This window comes from Pteronotus mesoamericanus, unplaced genomic scaffold (genome assembly GCF_021234165.1).
Source record: "Pteronotus mesoamericanus isolate MK-2021 breed Mesoamerican mustached bat unplaced genomic scaffold, CSHL_Meso_final contig_41, whole genome shotgun sequence".
NCBI lineage: Eukaryota > Metazoa > Chordata > Mammalia > Chiroptera > Mormoopidae > Pteronotus > Pteronotus mesoamericanus.
The window spans coordinates 7,106,252-7,125,176 of record NW_026555152.1 but is presented as its reverse complement, the minus strand read 5'-3'; the positions used below and the strand labels follow the sequence as shown (position 1 = coordinate 7,125,176).

The window sequence follows — 18,925 nt, the reverse complement described above, 5'->3', positions numbered from 1 at the left end:
GTTTCTCTCCCCCCTCTTTCTCCCATCCCTTCCCCCAACTCTAAAAATAAAATATTTGAAAAAATCATTAAAAAGAATGTAATATTTGAAAAAGAACCAAATCTGAAATAGAGCCAAATTAAACTTATATTTGAAAAAGTCACTAAATCAAATGAAAAACAATGGAGTAGATGCCTCTCCCTCAATTTCTCTCCCTAATTTCTTCCCATTTCTTTGTGCCTGTGCAATTTCCCTGCCTCTGCTACTGAAGTTCGCCTAAGATCCCCATCCTCCTGTCCCTTTTCTCAGGCCCTCAACTCAGCTGAAACTGTTTTAAAAAGAAAAGGAAAGAAAACCACCCCTTGCTGGTATTGCTCAGTGGATTGAGTGCCAGCCTGCAAACTGAAAGGCTGCTGGCTTGATTTTCAGCCAGGGCACAAGCCTGGGTTGCAGGCCAGGTCCCAGGTTGGGGGTGTGCAAGAGGTAACTGATTGATGTTTCTCCCACAGGTGGAAGTTTCTATCCCTCTTTCTTTCTTCCTCCTTTCTCCTCTCTCTAAAAGATAAATAAATAAAACCTTTTTAAAAAGAAAAAAGAAAACCAAAAACTGAAAATATATATTAAGGTTCTGTCCCTAGTTCCTGAGGAAATCCTCAGTGCCCTCCCTCCCCCGCCAATCTTTGACACAGAGGTGGTGGTGAGCAGAGTTAGGAGGCCAGCTGGTTGGTGAGGGAGGGTGTGTATGTGCACATGCCTGCAAGCATCTATTTAACCCTGGCCTGGCAGGCAGGGTGGAAAGGAGTGGATCAGAGGATTTGTAAGAAGATCTCAGCAGACAGACCTTTAATCTTTGAGGCAGCTGCCTGTATGGAGACCATGTTGTGAGAGATGACCTTGGAGACCAAGTAGTCAGAAGCACTGGGATTGCTGCCACCTCTCAGTTCAGGCAATTGAGTCTTGAAAGACCAGGGCAAGAATGTCAAAGACTGGCTGTCCCCTTGGCCCCTTAGTGACCCTGGAGAGGTTCCAAGGATACCCTGAAAGAGGCATCCCACTCCAAAGATTAGAAAACTGAAGCCCTCCAAAGAAAAGGGGTTTGTCCCTGGACGGATAACTCACTTGGCTGGAAGTGTCGTCCCAACGCACCAAGGTTGCGGTTCCTTCTCCGGTCAGGGCACATGCAGGAAGCAATCAATGAAACTCTCCCTTCCTCTCTCTCTCTAAAATCAGTATTTTTAAAAAAACAAATAAATAAAAATAAAAATAAAGGGTGCTTGCCCAAGGATCATCCATAAGTCAGTTACAAAGCTAGGACTGAAACTGAGATACCTGTCCAGTGTCCCTACCTTCCAGTCTCGGAAATCCTCACAGTACTCAGGGGCATGCAGCAAAGGGACAGGCTAGCTTTCCCCAATTCCTGAGTTTCTGGAATATCCTCCACACATCTCTCATGCTCAGCAAAATCCTTGCCTTCTTAATGTACACCTCTCCCCCAGTGCAAATATTTGCCTGGGATCAGAAGGGAAGGATGGAGGCAGTGCTGAACATCAAGGAGAAAAGAGTGGTTAAAGAATGTGTATTTGCCCTGACCTGTGTGGCTCAGTGGATTGGGCTTCATCTTGCAAACCAAAGGGTTGCTGGTTCAATTCCTGGTCAGGGCACATGCCTGAGTTGCAGGCCAGGTCCCTGAATAGGGTGATGCAAGAGGCAGCAAGTCTGTGTTTTTCTCTCACATCAATGTTTCTCTTACTCTTTCTCTCTCCCTTCCCCTCTCTCTAAAAATAAATAAAGAAGAAAAAAAAGAGTATGTATTTGGTGGCAGGTGCTGGCCATAGAAGACCTGGAAACTGCTGAGGAACTGGGCACATCTGTGTCTTGGACTGAGAAGTTGAAGAAGCATTGGCAAAAGGGCTAGTTGAGGACTGTATCTATCCACTCCTGCCTGCCCAGCCATTCTGCTTCCTACCAGCATCCACTGAGCTCCAAATATATGCTACTCTTATATTAAATCCAATGAAGCACCTAATATGTGGTAGGCTCACTAAATCTTACTTAGTTATAAGAAAGGTTTTATAGAGAGGGCATTATAACCCTGTGACCAAGATGAACCACCTGAGGCTTGAAAAGGAGGAAATACCTTATACAAAGTCTTGCAACTGGTGAGTAATAGAGCTTGGATTTGAATGCTGCCCTGTCTTCAAATTCCTTACATTTTTCGAGGAACCATCAATGCCACTTGGTCCCCCATAAAAAAGTTAACTGCTCCATAAACATTTTACTTTGTTTTGAAATGAATCACCTCTGCAGTCATTCAAGATTTGCAAAGTAAAAACGAAACAAAACAAGAAAACCCTGAAAATATACTCATCACTCAATTTCTTGGGTATTTATATATAAAATCATTCCAACTGGTATGTCATCTCTCTATTCCCACCCCACCTTCTTATCTCCTTCCCCCATCCTTGGGACTTCCTCCCAGGTCCTGACACCATAAAGAACAGTTCTACCTGCTATGGAGTGAGACAAAAGCATAGCCTCTGTTCCACACTACAAAATAGTTTAAAAGAAATGGGTAGAGAAGATAGGTAATATCTGTTCCTTCGCTTGTTTTCTCATCTACTAGTTAAGCGACTGGATCACTGATGTTTGTCACTTATGCATCCATATGCCACAGGCTGGACAGTGACCACAGATCTTCACCCTCACAGTGTCCCTATGAGACTGGGGGTGGGTAGGAGCCCACGTGACAAACTTGAGCTTCCTGGCCTTCCTGGCCAGCTGCCTGGGTTATTTCATCAATAGTGTTAGGGGTGCCCCAAGCTTTAATGAATTTTCCTTGTCTTTATGTCATTGTTTAAAATAAACATGGCATCCTAGCTGGTGTGACTCTGTGGATTGAGTGCTGTCCTACAAACCAAAGGGTAACCAGTTAGATTCCCAGTCAAGGTACATGCCTGGGTTGTGTGCCAGATCCTCAACTGGGGGCATTTGAGAGGCAACCAATCAATATATCTCTCACACATCAATGTTTCTCTCCCTCTCTTCTTCTCTCTATAAAAATAAATACATAAAATCTTTACAAAAATAAAATAAAATAAAGGTGGCTCAGGCCCCAACATGTATCACTAAATTCCAAGATTCTGATATTCTTTTCATGAATAAGGAGGTGGGAATTTATTTTTGAATGTCATTCGATTTTTCAATACCTAAGTAAAGAGACACACACAAAAAAATAATTTTTGAGTTTCTTTTGTTTTTGTTTTTGTTTTTTAATGTAGAAATCTTATTTAAGGTATTTCAGAATCCAGCATCTGGTTTTCACTGCTTATTATACTTTTCTTTTTCCCCAACAACCTCTGGTCAGAGTAGTGGGAATATAGATGAGTATTAATTTCTCCTTCACACTTTTATGTATACTATAGCACTTTAATTGATTTATTTTATGCCTTGATTTGATCCAAAAAAAATTAAAGTAGCTTACAAGGACTGTAGAATGTAAAATGACATAAACTAGAAGCAGTTATGGGAGGAAAATAAAGACACAGGCATAAAATGATACCAAAATGAAGATCATAAAATCTTTTACACTTTGCCCAGAATAAAAAATTGAATTCTGAAGCTTTTTAATAACCAATGCAAAAGGAGAAACCTGAGTGTTCTTTGTTTTTGTTTTTTTATCCTCACCCAAGGACATTTTTTTCCACTGCTTTTTTTTAGAGACAGAGGAAGGGAGAGAAACATCTATGTGATGTGAGAGAGCATTGACGGGTTGCCTCCCTCAGGCAACCAGACTGGGGATCGTACAGCGCCCGGACCAGGGATCAAACCCGCAACCTAGGCATGTGCCCTGACCGGAAATCAAACCTGCAATCTTTTGGGTACAGGACTACACTCCAACCAACTGGGCCACACCAGCCAGAGCCTGAGTGGTTTTACAATTTCCAGGCCAATAAAAAATGAAAAATTGATTGCTCAAGAGAAGCATGGCTATTTCTAATATTTTGGGAGGCCTCTCATATACAGAATAAGCAATGTTTCTCAATCCCATCCTCGTAGCAGCTCTAATGGAGAATTTCACAGGCCTGTATCTCATAGCATTTAGATCTTTGGCCTTCCTTGGCCACTTCTTAAGTTAGTATATCTATGCTTATGGTAAAAACTGAAAGGGAGCCTAAAGGGGGGGATTCCGGGGAGCTGGTAATGTTCTGTTTCTTCATCAGGTGCTCATTGCACAGATATGTTCAATTTCTGGAAATTCATCAAGCCATACATTTACATGTGCACTTTTCTGTACATATAAGATACTTCAATGAAATGTTTAAAAACACATACATACACACACAGCCAGGGACTACAAGGACAATTTGCATCCTTTTCTAAAAAGTTGGGTAGTAGTTAAGAAATTTTTTAAAACTTTAGCACAAAAAATAAATTACTAAAAATCATAAGGTAAAAATAATACTCATTCTTGCTTGTCTCATGGATACTTCTTGTAAAAACAGCGCTTATTAGACTCTAAGAGGGTTAAAAATTAAAAATCTATCTGCCATGCTTTGCTCAGAATTATAACATATTTAGCCCAATGCCCTCTATATACACCATCCAAACTATTCTCACCTCTTCCAGTAGTTTTTTATATAAGATAACATATAAATCTATTAACTGTGGATCATAGGGTCAAAGGAAGATTGTCTGAAAGCACAAAAATGTATGGCTGGCCTAGTTTAGACCTCATTATTCTTGGATATAAGGAAAAGTGCTCTTGGAAAATAAAAGGGTAGATTTTGAGACTGGTGGAACTTGGTAGAGAACTAGACAGTGAGCAGCCAACTCCAAGAACAGCCTCTAGGCCCCATTCCAAAGCAAACTCTGCTATGGCGGCTGTGAAGCTCTGCTCCATAAAGTTCCGCACTAGAGGGCAAGACCAGGCTCCAGGGCAAAGACATGGCCTGGAAAATTACTGCAGTGCAGCTACCAGCCACTCCTAAAACCAGCACTGAAGTGGCTGCTTCAGAAGACCTTGTGCTGCAAAGCAGTTACAACCACACAGGGCGCCTGAACACCTCCCAGGACAGGGAGTGGCAAGCAGCCCAGCACCGCCCAGCAGGTGAATGGGGCCTCAACTCAGGCTGAGGAGTCCTAGGTGGTGGGCAAGGTAGAAAGAGCGGCTGTGTCACTGCAGTTCTGCTGGCCATGCAGGAACAAGGACTGCAGAGACCAGTGAAAAGAGACACCACATCTGGGTGTCTCCTCTTGTCACACACTGCATTCCTGGTACACAGTGGTAGGACCAAAGAAACATTTATAATAAAAAAAGCATTGATGGCTTAATTGTTTTATCCTCATCAAGGACATGCTTGCTGATTTTAGAGAGAGGCGAAGGGAGGGAGAGAGAGAGGGAGAGAAACATCTATGTGAGGGAGAAACATGATCAGCTGCCTCTGACACACACCTCGACTGAGGACAGAACCTGCAACCCAGGCACATGCCCTGACCAGGAATCAAACCTGCAACCTTCCAGTTTATTGGACGACGCTCCAACTGAGGCACACCAGCCAGGGTGATGGCTTAATTCTTATCCTTTGCATTCATGTTTAAAGTCTATTGTTTCTATGTATTATGGTATATAGAACAATAATTCCTAGGTTCTATTCATAGATTGGTCACTGATAAACAAAGCATCTGCCAGTGGAAACTAAACTGTCAAGTGCTCAGAAATGCTAAGCTTACCATCCATAACCAGAAGGTATTTGTTTGAGTGCCTAGTATGTCACCAGATTTGAATACTGATTTGAAGTTACATGCAGCAGCTAGGTGACCAGAATGGCAAAAGTCAAGTAGGTAGGACACAGGAACAGGAGCCCGAGGTAGCGTGGGAAAGAGGACCAGCCCAGCCGGGGCAGAGAGAGACAGAGTCCCAGGCCGCAAGGCACACATGAAGCAGTTGTGCTTCCTTTCTCCAGCTCGCCTGTGCTCCAAATTTCAACTCTAAGCCACACCATCCTTGCTCTGCCCACATAATCTGTCTCATTTGTTTCTCCCTCTCTCTCTGCCTGTGTCTCAGATTACTGTTCTGCCCAGAGTTACCTCTGTTGCTGCAGGGTTTGTATCCTTTCCTAATCAGAATGGCTGTGGTGACCTCAAGAGCTGAAGTGTCTGCCTGACATCTGCGGGTGTGCCTCTTCAGCCACTCAAAGTCAATTAGAAATCATAAGAGCCAACCAGAGAGATCTGTTACAGATTTAAGGCAGGGAAAGCTGATTAATTCCTGAGCTTAAGAACACCTGGGGTTCAGCAGGTAAACCTAGCACTTAAAAGGGGACATACCAGACCCAGCCTTGGGAGACCTAGAAAGAAGCTGGTGCACGGTGTCATTCAGCCCTGGCTTTGTGCCCAAATGCGATCTCTTGGCTCCAGCATCAAGTTGGTCCCAGCAGACCAATTATAGAGCAAAGAACCTAGAAACCGTTTTAGTCCAGACCTCTGCCCTCAGAAGGGACTTAGCTAACTCAATCTGAGCAAATGGGTATAACATGTTAAAATCTGCCAGAATGGAGAATCTTTAACTTCCAATAATAGTCTGTTCCCAGGACTGTTTTTCAGCCAGGATAAGCTGATACAGCTATACCAGTTATTAAAATACTTGAAACAGTTATGAACAAGTTGGGATAGAGTGACTACCCCAGGCCCTCTGAATGCCCCACTACCACCTTGTCCCCAGGAGCACTTCATGACCCAGCAGCTAATGGGCTAATGCCAGCCACAGCAAGGGACCTTTAGTACCCTGTGTAGGCACCATCGCTAGCAAACTATTGTTGTTTTGTTATTATCCTTGCCTGTTCCACTCTATATGTCTACCCTATTCTAAAACATTCAACTGCTATTATCTATAAATGCCATTCTCAAAGGTTGTGATTCAAAGTCTTTCATAATACAGCACCATTCCTTATTCTCCCTCATACCCTCTGCAACAAACCCAGAGGCTCAGCCTTCCCAAACACTGCCTCTTGGTCCTTGCTTACACTGCTCTTTCTGACTAAAGTAGCCTCCTCTTTCTGTATCCATTAAAATATTATCAACCTCTCAAGATCTCCTGAAATGTCACCATTTCCATGAAATTAATTCAAAGAGCTGTGTCCCATTACCAGAAGTGTCACAACAACATCTAGATTCTACATTTGTAAAACTTAATGACAGTTTCATATTATGATTATTTGTATATGTGCACTGAACTCCCCTCCTAGAGAGAAAGCTGTTGAGAGGGCAGAAACCATAACCTTAGTCATCGTTATATCTAAGTCACATAGCACGATGCCTTGCTCAAGGTATGTGCTAAATAAATATTTGTTGAAATGACTGAATGAATAGTTCTGATTATTTTGTCTAAGGGACCCATTTTCTGTCTGTTAATGATTTTGGTTGCTTTTCTCTGAAGTTACTCCAATTGTGGTTGCATCTTTTTTTTACATATAGAGCCCAAATTGCACACCATCCATATCTTAAACTACTGTGCTATTCCATAAAGATGAAGCAGGAAGCCTGCTCCCCTGTCATTACTTTGCCACCCTACAGTTTGTGACTGCCATCTCTCCATATACTTCTTCCAGCACCAGACTGTTGAACCAGTCACACAGGGACAGGCAAATGAAAGGTTCTTCATAATGAAGGGTAGCCTTACAGATGACAGGAAAGCTGTTGGTAGAGTGAGCTGGCAGGGACTGCTAGAGGGAGGAGGCAGGGTGGCTTGTTGGGAAGCAGAGCCAACTAAGATGGGACTCTGGTTGCTGTGGTCAAGGCCACGGGTACAGTCCTGAGAGGAGAAGTTTTACTACCCTGGCTGCTGTGGATTGGCCAGGGTGTAGAGGAGGGATGCCAGCAACTCCCTTCCTACCTCTCTCCTTCCTAATTCCTCCTCCCCTGCTCTGCCTTCAGAGGAATAGCTCTGAGCTGGGAGTAGGACAAGGGGTCTTTGATACAAGATGTCTGGGCTTTTTATATACAAAGAAGGATGGGAGACAAGGAGCCACAAACCACAGCCACTGCCTAAATCTCATTCCAAAAGGAAATCACAGAAAAAAGTAGAACCCAATGGGATGACCAGTGTGAAAAGTCACCCTATAGAGTAGATGGGTTTCAGGGTTCTAAGTGATCCATCAGTGTCCAAGCTTGAACTCTCATTAAAAATGATGGTTAAGGAAACAGAAAGCCAGTTCTGGAATAGGAACCTGGGAACATTTTTCTGGAGGAGAGTGAGTATGGAAAAGGAAACAAAGAATAAGGAAACCCAGTCAGAGTTAAGATTCTTCTAAAAGGGAAACCGAACAGACCCAAGAATTGATGGTTAAAGATGAGACAGCCAACCGGAGCCAGAGTATGAAATTTGATTATGGCAACCTGCTTCTGGCCTCTGCGGAGAAAGCACACTAGAGGTAAAAGTATGTGTTGGGGGGTGGGGAAGAAGAAGGGAGGTTACTGATTTTAGGGTCACAAAACCACTGCCTTCCTCTGTTTTTAATTTGTGCAGAGATTCCCACTGGCTACCACATTAATAATACTGAGAAGGGGTGCCCCAAGGAGAAAAGAAGGAAGGTCTCTCCCAGGACGCCCCACCTGCACACGCTCCAAGTGGGCTCATCCACTTGGGGCTATGAAGGGTATGGAAGAGTAAATTCATTCTGTCTTTCAGAGGTAAAAAGAAGGTTCACAGAAGGGAAGAACTAGCTACGGGAAGACAGATTTGGGTCCTCAGAAGGAAAAACTCTCTTATTTAGAGCTGTAGAACTGTCTTCCTCATGATGTGCTGAACTCTCTGAAATAAACCTTGGAGATCATTTGGCCCAACCCCCTCCTTCCACCCAAGAAGCTGCCATTTTTCCCTTGATTCCCCAACTACTACAGAGAGAACCAGGATTGTAACCTCAGTCTCCCAACTCACAACCAGAATTATTTCAACTGCAATACAGTGAGAGGTTCCACCATAAACATTATCTCTACCCTGAATCAGCTCAATTACAGACCCTAGTGATTCCCCCCTTCAGTTAGAGAAGACAAAGCACCACACCCAACTCTGGGCAAAGCATCTGACTAAAGGACATGTCAAAGAATCTTCACACCAGTAATTTCATCAGTTATTCCTTCAGTTTCCTGGGAAAGGAAGGTGCAGGCATGAGAGAAGATGTGCTAGACCTGTGAACCTCTGCCCTTGGGCTAGGGAAGGGAATCTGGTAGTTCTGGCAGTCTCTCTCCACTTCTTCCAGCTATTACATAGACCTTTTATAGTCCCTGACACTTCCAGAGTTTTACTTGTTAGTTCCATCAATAGTAAATTGTAAATCATCTCGGATAGCCATTCCTGTTGGGGCGGGGGGTGGGGGGGGAGGGCGGTGATGAGAGAGAGACCATTCTCTCTCCATTTTCCTAGAAGGAAGCTGAGGCACAGAAAAATTAAGTAGCCTTGGCTAAGTTAAAAGGCATTAAGTGGTCCACTGTGCTGTGCATTGTTTCTTTGAGCAGGGTCCGGGGAGTCTGGTGAATTCCGGGGAGTTGGTAAATTCGGCAGGGTTCCCAAGGAGGGCTTCAGATAACTAGCTGTAGGAATGGCCAGGACTAGGAGAGGGGACGGCTCAATGAGGAGGTGGGAGACTTGGAGGAAGAGGAAGGGGCTGGGAGGGGAGTGGCGTGGCAACGGGAAGGGGGAGGAGAGGTGGCTCTAAGAGGTATTGTTAAAATAAAGAACCGCGGAAAATGCACCCGGAAAGAGAATGGAGTGAGTGAGCCCTAGAGAAAGCGATGAGCAAAGTTTGGGCCACGCAGACGAGAGCGCGTGGCCTCAGTAGAGACCGCCGAGGGCATCCTAGACACAAATCTACAGCCCGCGTGTGGACCGCGCGTGTCTCCTCCCGGGGGACTGCAAGCCTAGCGCCTCTGGAAGTGCCCCAAGTCTGGGCCAGCATTTCCACAGGACGAGGGGAGCCTCTCTTCCCCTCGCCCTCCGAAAGGAGAAGCAAGCAGCCCCGAGGATGCCCAGACCCCATGTGTCCCGGCGGCCAGGCCCGGCCTTGGCCCTTCCTCCCCCGGTAGGCAGTGGGGCGGCGCCGGGCACCTGGAGACGAAAACGAGTTCCAAATCGGGTCTGAGGATGAGTCGGCTCCTCAGAGTGCTTGAGCCAGCGATACTACCCGTTCTCACCTCCGCGACCTCTCCCGCCCCCCGCCCGGTGCTACTTACTCCGGTTCAGGGGATTCCCGCCGACCTGGGACGACGCCACCAGTTCCAAATAAAGAGTCCAGATCCCCACGGACACCACGGTGAGAACCAGCAGCAGCCGGAAGCGCCGCCGCAGCAGCTTGACCGGGCGCAGGAGCAGGAGGAGCAGCGCGGCGCGGGGACTCCCCATAGCGCTGCGCCCGGGCGGCCGCCACCAGCCCCAGCCCCAGTCCCACGGCCGGGCCCAGCGCCCCGGGCGCGCGAGGACCCAACCCCAGCCCAGCGTCTCAGGGCTGAGCCGAGGCCGTCTCCCCCGGCCGCGCTCCAGCAGGACGCGGGCTCATGCTCCGCGCGCCAGGGGTCGGTCAGCAGCACTAGCGCCGCGCGCCAGCCCCAGGTCTCTACAGGAGCGGAGCCCGGCTCCTCCTCCCCGAATGTCCTCCGCGCGCGGCTCTCCTCTCCACGCCTTTCCCAGTCGCAGGCGCGCTGTCTCCCCCTCTCTCTCGGCTTGCTCTCACACACTGCCCCCCGGGAGGCTCCTGAGGTGCACGCCAACCGGCCCCTCCTCTCTCCCCCTCCCGCCCCGGCTTTCTCCCAGCCCTAGCGTTGGCGGCGCACCCACCTGTCCCGCCCCCGCCCAGGCCCCGCCCCCAGGGCACAGGTGGGCCCCGCCCCCAGGAGACCTAAGAAGGAGACCGGGTGCAGCACGGGATGAGGCCCCAGGGCTGGTAACTCGCAGCCGCCGCCGACTAGGGATGGATGGGGTCCAGGTGGGGGCGAATTATGCTCTGAACTCTGCATGACTGAAGAAAACTGAGGTACCTCTCAGGCACTGAATCGTGTTGCTCCCCAAGCAAAAGTGAAGCTGGGTAGATGCGGGGCGCGAGTGGGGTCTCGTGTTGTGGTGACGCCTGAGGTTTTGGTTTCAGGGCCATTCGTGGCCTACACCGACCCTATTCCCTACTTTAGGTAACAGGAGTAGAAATTATTAGTTGGGAGGCAATGACCACTTACCTTAATTCAGCCATAGTTCCTTCTTCCAGGACGGATTTAAAGATGCTTCCTTCGCAGTCTCAAACACATCCCTTGGGAAGTTATGTGGCCCCCAGGATGAACCCCAAGTAACTTTTCCCAGACTACGATGAAATAGCTGTTGGGAGCAAGTAGATGGTAAAGAGTTCTGAAAAAGAATTAAAAATCAAAAAACATAAGTCACTCAAGTTGAAAAGATCATCAAGACCAGCAGTATTCCATTTCTCTGCCTTCCGGCAGGTAAAGCAATATCTGATTTAAATGATATAATTAAGGTCCAAAGGAGCAGAGTGAATTTCCTCAGGTCATTCAGAAGGTAATAATGTAGTTTTATTTTCCACTGTTACTCCTGAGAAAAATGATCAGGAGACGATGGAGAAAGTGGAGGTACAAAAGCATTCCAGACATTTTAAAATCAAATTAATAACATGCAAATGCTGTTTCAAGACAAGTTCACAGAACAGAGTGCTATGTTTTCCCTTCTCTATTACCACCTTAGTCCAATTGTGTCTACTGGACTATTGTAAATTTTCCTCAACTAGCTCCCTGGACTCCAGGCTCCCTCACCCTGCCCTAGCCATTCTCTCCCCTACTACCAAATAGTCTTTACAAAATTCTCTTATACATCTATACACCTGGACAGAAATATTTAATGGCTTCCCAGTACTTACTGATTAAAATATAAACTGTAAATCTGAACTCAAGGTCTTCCAAAACCTTTTTTCAACGTTGTGCTCCAGCTAAAATAAGTTTATTCACTGCCCCTCAACACATTTTCTTTTCTCGTTGGCCAAGTTTGACCCTTTCTGCAAGGTCCATTTCAGGTTCTATGAAGCGTTGTTGGACCAGCCCAACCCTAAGCAACACCACCTTCCCTGAAGCTTTAGTAGAATTTACAGTGGCCCCACTCACTGATATGGACAGACTCACTTTTGAGTGTAAAATCTTGTTCCCCCAACTTCACTGTGAAGCTTCAAAAGTGGGAACTTCCAATCCTCAGTCTGTAGCATATCCAGGAGGAAAAATTATTCTGTATCCTTCGTCTTCTGGCTGAACTAATAACCAAAGACAAAACAGATTAGCAGGAGAAAAACAAATTAAAGTTTAGTAATATGTACACTTCCATATACATGGGAGAGACCCAGGAAAGCTGAGTAACCAAACTGGTGGAAGCCACCGCCTTTTAAATACAACCTTCGTCTAAAGACAGAGGTGTCGGGGGTACAGAGTCAGTTATGGGAGTTTACCAGGACAAGAACAGTAAGCAAGGGTAAGACTGTTATGCAGATTTAAGACCATGCCTTCTCCTTTGATAGTGAAGGCAGACCTGGAACAGTGAAGGGGACACCTTTACAAATGGAGATTCCCTTACAAATATAAATGTCCTTTTATGGTAACTTCTTGGTTTTCAGACTTCTCCCAGGTCTGCTGTTTCATAAAATGAACCAACCTAAAATAACCAATATCCTGAAGCGGCATATTCTGGATTGGCAAACTCTGCCCATCTTCATAGCACAACGTCTATTTGTGATTCAGTAATGTTTGAGGATAAAGGTAGCACTTGGAGTGAACATCCCCTGGAACTTCCAGTGTAGTTGTTTAGCAAAAGGTGAATCTGAAGGACAATTCTCTAATATTCAATAGCCCCAGGGAAATGTCTCTAAGTTCCAAACCACAGCTGTATGCACTTCCCATGCTCTTTCTCCCCGAAAGACCAAGACAGGAACAGCCAGCATGTATGTACAAGCTCGGCTGAGGCAGGTGGGAGGTGACCAGAGTCCCTGTAAATAGAGCCTCTTTCATTGGCAACAACCAGGCAGGATGACTGGATGTAAAGCTGAGTCACTTTCAGGACTTTGTCATGGAAACAGACCTCAAGACTGGCCCTCCTGAGAGAACATATGCAATCACTTCAATCAACCAGACCCTTGAAGTATCTATTATGTGGGAACCAAGAGAGATGTAAAACAGAGAGCATGTCGTTAGTTGAGAAGAAAAGCTATCCCACAGAAAAACAAATCTGACACATTAAAGGCTGAGTTTCTGGTCCAAAAAGTGAATTACAAAGAAATTCAGAAGAGGAAAAAGATACCTCTAGAGCTTCAATACTGTGCCCTCCTCTTCTCTCACTTGCTTTATCTTCCCCCAGACAAAAAGAGGGTGGGGAGAGAGAGAAAGGACACAGAGGGAGAGGAGAAAAACATCTAAGTGAGAGAAATATTGATCAGTTGCCTCTTGCACTCCCCCAAATGGGGTGGGGGGTCTCCCGGAACTGCAACCTAGGCACGTGCCCTGACCAGGAAGGGACCTTTGGCTGTGTGGAATGACAGCCAACCAACGGAGCCACCCCAGCCAGGGCACGCCTTTTTTTTTTTTTTTTTTTTTTTTGTAGTTTAAATGCATTTTCTTTTTAGACAACCTATATGACATGTTTTTCTTTTTTCTTAAAAACAATGCCTCCACTTGAAATAAATCAAGGCCAAAATAAATGAAGAGCTTAAGATAACATCAGTCTCATTTATCCAAGTCCTGCTGTATGGATGAAAAGCAGCAGCCAGATATGATGACAGGCGATAGATCCAAATTACCACATTTGTTAATCTTTTTCCATTCTAAACCATCCTAACAGAAAACCGTATATGGGGTTGCACTGTCCTCACGGAGGTCCAGCAGAGCAACCATTCCATCTGGATTCATGTTTTCTCACCAATCAAGAACTGGCAGTTTTTGAAATTAGCAAGGATGTGCTCCATTTGTTCTGCAGCTCCTGTCATAAAAAGCTTCATTCTTTCTGGTCTCTGTTTTTCTAGTTTCCCTTTGATTGATTTCATATAATCTTTGATGTACGTCTTGTAGGCTGGTCTTTTGTGAAGCTGGTTTCCTGCAAATGATGGTTCATGGCAATATCAACACCAGTGATGACTGATGGTGGCTGGAAGGAGACGAGGTTGGTGCCTTAACCGGAGTCCAGAGCTCAGAGTGAGTTCAGTGGAGCCGTAGCAGCACTCAGGGTGGGGCTTGAACAGATCATTCCTTCCCCTACTTACAGTGAGAGAGTGCAGGGGTGGAGAGGGCTAAGGAGACCAAGAAACTCTTGTGATGCTACTCTCTCCCTCGTCTATTTTCTTCCCTGCTGTGGTTGCCTCCTCAGCACTGAGATAGCCCTCACCCCAGACCGTGAGTTCAGACTGCTTGCTCCAAATCCCTTTTTGTCTCCTAGTGATTGCCCAGCAGTGGAGGATCTGGGCTTTAAGACCCGAATTCCATTCGCAGTTAACTGAGCTAGCTAGCTGTCATCCTCCCTCAGGTCCAGAGACAAGCATGTGGGTTGAGATATTCAAGGTGACAAATTTTGATGGCATAATATTGCCACCAATGTCTGTTCATTGTCATGTCAATTTAAGGAGATACTCACTGGTCGTTCTAAAGGTTTTCACTGTCCTTTTGCTCTCCCACTTTAGCCCTGGCACCTGACCCAGAATGGCTCAGGATCACATTGCAGAAGTCACACCTGATAATAAAAATAATTTCTATCATGTCATCTGTAAAACTAATGGGATGGGCTCTGGTTTTTGGCTTATCAAGAATGTCAGAGTCAAGTCAAACCACAAAGGTTCTTCTCCCAAATTTCAGAGGCTTTGTTAGAGATGTCAAGCTAAGCTTTCTAAAATGAGCCAAGGCTAGCCAAGAGACCAAAAAATTCTGGTTTGCAGAGAGCTGAAAGGGAAAGGTTTCAGTGAACATTAGGTATGGTAGCAGAACTCTTGTATCCAGTGCAATTTTTATTCTGGTCTATATGGATATTAGAATATAAGTAATTCCATGACTCCAGTACCACCTTTCATTTCCTAAAGCATGACATCTACATTATAATGTGACACCTTTGAGCATATAGAGCATCTTTACATCTATATCATGTGTATTATTTCTTACAACCAAATGGGAATTACAAACAAACTTCATAAACCTCAGTTTAAGATAGCCTGCACCAAGTTCATGTGACCAGTAAGTGATATAATCAGAACTAGAACCAGATCTTTAGTCTCTGGTCTTTTTTCCATTGTACCCAGAGATCTCCTTCTCTGGCCTGACGTTCCATAATTCCTTATGCTCATACATACCTTCATCTCTTCTTTTTTTACTTCAGGAACTTCGCTGCTATTCAAATGAATCACATGGAGATTCGTAGTGGAAATTCTGACAAATCAATGAGGATCTACGGGCCATCATGAAGACAATGTTTTAGATTGAGATTTGGGAAGACTGAATTCCTTTGAGAGAATTTCTAAGAGAGAAAGAACAGTGCTAAAGCTATCCCCAAGTGCCATGGTCACCTTAAGCAAGCATTTATTTATCTTTTTCAACACATGTAAATCATTCATACCCAAAGCTATAGGTTTCATTGATTTCATTTTACAGACAAGAATATGGGCTTAACCCTGGCTGGTGTGGCTCAGTGGACCTGGCGCCGGCCTGCAAACCAAAAGGTTGCTGGTTCGATTCCTAGTCAGGGCACAAGCCTAGGTTGCAGGCCAGGCCCCAAGCTGGGGCATGTGAGGGGCAACCGATCCATGTATCTCTTGCACTTTGATGTTTCTCTCCCTCTCTTTCTCCCTCCATTCCCCTCTCTCTAAAATTAAATAAATAAAATCTTTTAAAAAAATTTTTAAAAGCTCTGGCTGGTGTGGCTCAGTGGATTGAGTGCCAGCCTGCGAACCAGAGCGTTGCTGGTTTCCTTCCCCATCAGGGCACATGCCTAGGTTGCAGGCTGGGTCCCCAGTCGCGGGCATGCGAGAGACAACCACACATTGATGCTTCTCTCCCTCTCTTCTCCCTCCCTTCCCCTCTGTCTAAAAATAAATAAATAAAATCATTAAAGAAACAGAAAATGGGCTTAGAGATTTTTTTTCTATTATAGCAATTTTGCAACGATCATTTTTCTTTTTTCTTTTACATTCATTTTTATTGTGGTAAAGGGCTTAAAGATTTTTAAATAACTTGCTCAAAATGATATAGGTGACTTGTATCTTAGATGAGACTCAAACTCAGACTCAGGCTCAGGCTTCCTACTTCAGATCCAGGCTTTTTTTCTCTTTTTTTCCTTTGCACATGTTTCCCTGGAAGTTCCCCTGGAGAAATATATTCACCCTGGAAACTCTGAGCTCACTCTCAGCACGTCTATAACTCACCCAGCACATGATAATTCTTCCCCTCCCTACCCTCATCAATGCTGCCTGCTTTGCGCTTTACTAAAGAGAAACTTTTCCCTATCCCTTCCTTCCATGAGTCCATCTTTTACAAATCTTTCTATAGAGTTTCTACTATGGAGGCTAAGTCCATATGGAGGCCAACCGAAAGGTGGAAGCTCTCACTGAACACTTCTTATTGGCTGCTTTTCTTGATTTCCCATACAGTCAGGCCCTTCTGTCTGTATGATGGAAAGAATTTTATGAGCTCTGACCAAGCCTTAGTTGCTTCCTTGTTACCGAACTAAAGGGGTTTATTCATCTGTATCCATCAGAACCCAATCAAACAGAATCAGGAGTTTGCAGCTAAGAAAATAAAGGTTTGCCCTGGCTGGTGTGGCTCAGTGGATTGAGCGCTGGCCTGTGAACCAAAGGGTATATGCCTGGGTTGCGGGCCAGGTCGACAGTAGAAGACGCTCAAGAGGCAACCACACAATGATGTTTCTTTCCCTCCCTTTCTCCCTTCCTTCACCTCTTTAAAAATAAATAAATAAAATCTTTAAAAAGAAAAGAAAAGTTTATTTCTAAGGAAATGGCGCCAAACCCAGAGTGACAGGTGAGCTTGTGCAAGGGAGTGGGAAGTGGGTGGGTCAGGGTGTTGCATGAAGCCAGCTTGAATAAAAAGGAAAGAAAGGAGAATGGTCATATGAAAGAAATGAAGTTACTGCATGGTTACAGCCATCTATGGCCCTAAACATTTGCATCCTAGATAGGGAAACAGAGGACTATTTACCATCCCTATAGAAGATTATATGCAAGACTGCATCATGGGGAGTCAACAAAAAGATGAAGAGAGGGCAGACATGTTATGCTGAAGCGTCAGAAAAAGGCGCATGAGCTAGAAAAGATCCCAGACAGTTCAACTACTGAAAACTTAAGACTTCATCTTCCTCCCACACAAACAAGTTGCTGATACAATCCTCAAGCGTGAAGACCCAGACAGAACTGTATGTTTCAAAGCTAAAGTTTGGCATCTATGGCTGGGTCTTGCTTTCCTTTCCTATAATAATAACAATAGTTATAATAATAACAGTAGTTATTATTATAATTTCTAATAATCATCTGAGGATATGTTTATTGATTTTAGAGAGAGGAAGGGAAAGGAGGAGAGAGAGAGAGAGAAACATCAATGCGAGAGAGAAACATCGGATCGGTTGCCTCCCGTTTGTGCCCTGACTGGGAATCAAATCCCCAAACTTTTGGTGTGGGGATGAAGCTCCAACCAACAGACCCACCCTGCCAGTGCGTCCTTTCCCCTAATTATTACAACCTCTCTTTCTGCCTTCCTCCCCAAGGGAAAAGGATTCCCCAGAAAGTCAGCAGACAATTATCCATATCAAAATTAACTTTGACTTGTGTGTTTTTCAATGAGTAATACCAATTATTACCCTCCACTCAGGTTTGCTTTGTTGCTGGGAAACCTGCAAAGAGAAAGAGTGAATAGCACTCCTTGTTGCTCATTAGCTGGTGCTGAAACAAAGGCTAAATGAGCCTTCCCTGAAGCTCTACCTCTCTCAGACCAGTAACCCCACTAGTAAAATATTCTCACCCTCCTCCAGAAAGACACTCTCTCCTGTCTGCATCCTGCAGTCTGCTACCACAAATAATGGTAGAGGACTTGTAGCTGAAGCTAAGGCATAAGAGCCCACAACTCTGAGTTGCTTCCCAAGTCCTGGCACATGTTTGATGTTAGATGCTCACCATGTGGCTCCCCATGGCTCCAGGCCCATGGTCCTTAGTGCTCATACCTCTGAGTGAACTCTTGATGCTTCCTTCTCTTCTCCCAAGGATACATCCCACTCCCTTGGTCCTCACAAGTACAAGCACACACAGGTGTACACATATTTCCCTTTGTGAGGCTGCACAGATGGGTGGATTCAGGGGCAGCCTTCTTGCATGCCTTAGCTCTCTGGCACCACCTTCTGCAACACCGGGTATGTTCCCAGCATTTTCACAATGAGCTGTAGGACTCAAGCTGCCTGACATCACAACTTCTCCACTCCCTAACAGGGCTTGTCGGTGACCAGATCTGTTCTACATTCTATAATCCATAATTATGAAAAATGTTCTTATTCCCTAGTCACATGAGATTCTGCTTTTTCTAAAGCCCATCCACAGAAGGATGTGTTCCCCTAATAAAGTAGAAATGGAATATAGATGTTCCTTCCCTTGCCTCAAACACACTCAAATGCACTCACCTGCTGGGATGGCTGCAGGCAACCTGGCCTGTGGACACAGGGCAGGATTAACCTACCTCATGGCTTTGCTAGGGGAGAACAATGATCCTAAAGGCCAGTACATGTGCAGAGTGCCACAGAACAGCTCAAGTGCTCAAGCCTAAGACCGGCTTTCTGAAAACCTTCTTTGTCTACGTTCATAGGTCTAGGCTATAAACTCTGGTGAGAGAACCCCAGCCATGCCACTTAACACTCAATCACTGTGGCATCTCAGCAACATGTCTC

General features: G+C 45.2%; 1 protein-coding gene across 1 annotated transcript in view; it reads right to left on the bottom strand.

Moving 5' to 3' along the window:
* Window positions 1-10,375, bottom strand: part of B4GALNT3 (beta-1,4-N-acetyl-galactosaminyltransferase 3) — a 99,613-nt gene extending 89,238 nt beyond the window's left edge. Inside the window, exon 1 of the mRNA XM_054577167.1 lies at window positions 10,207-10,375. Coding sequence (XP_054433142.1) covers window positions 10,207-10,375 — 169 coding nt within the window. The remainder of the gene's footprint in view (window positions 1-10,206) is intronic.
* Window positions 10,376-18,925: the final 8,550 nt, after the last annotated feature.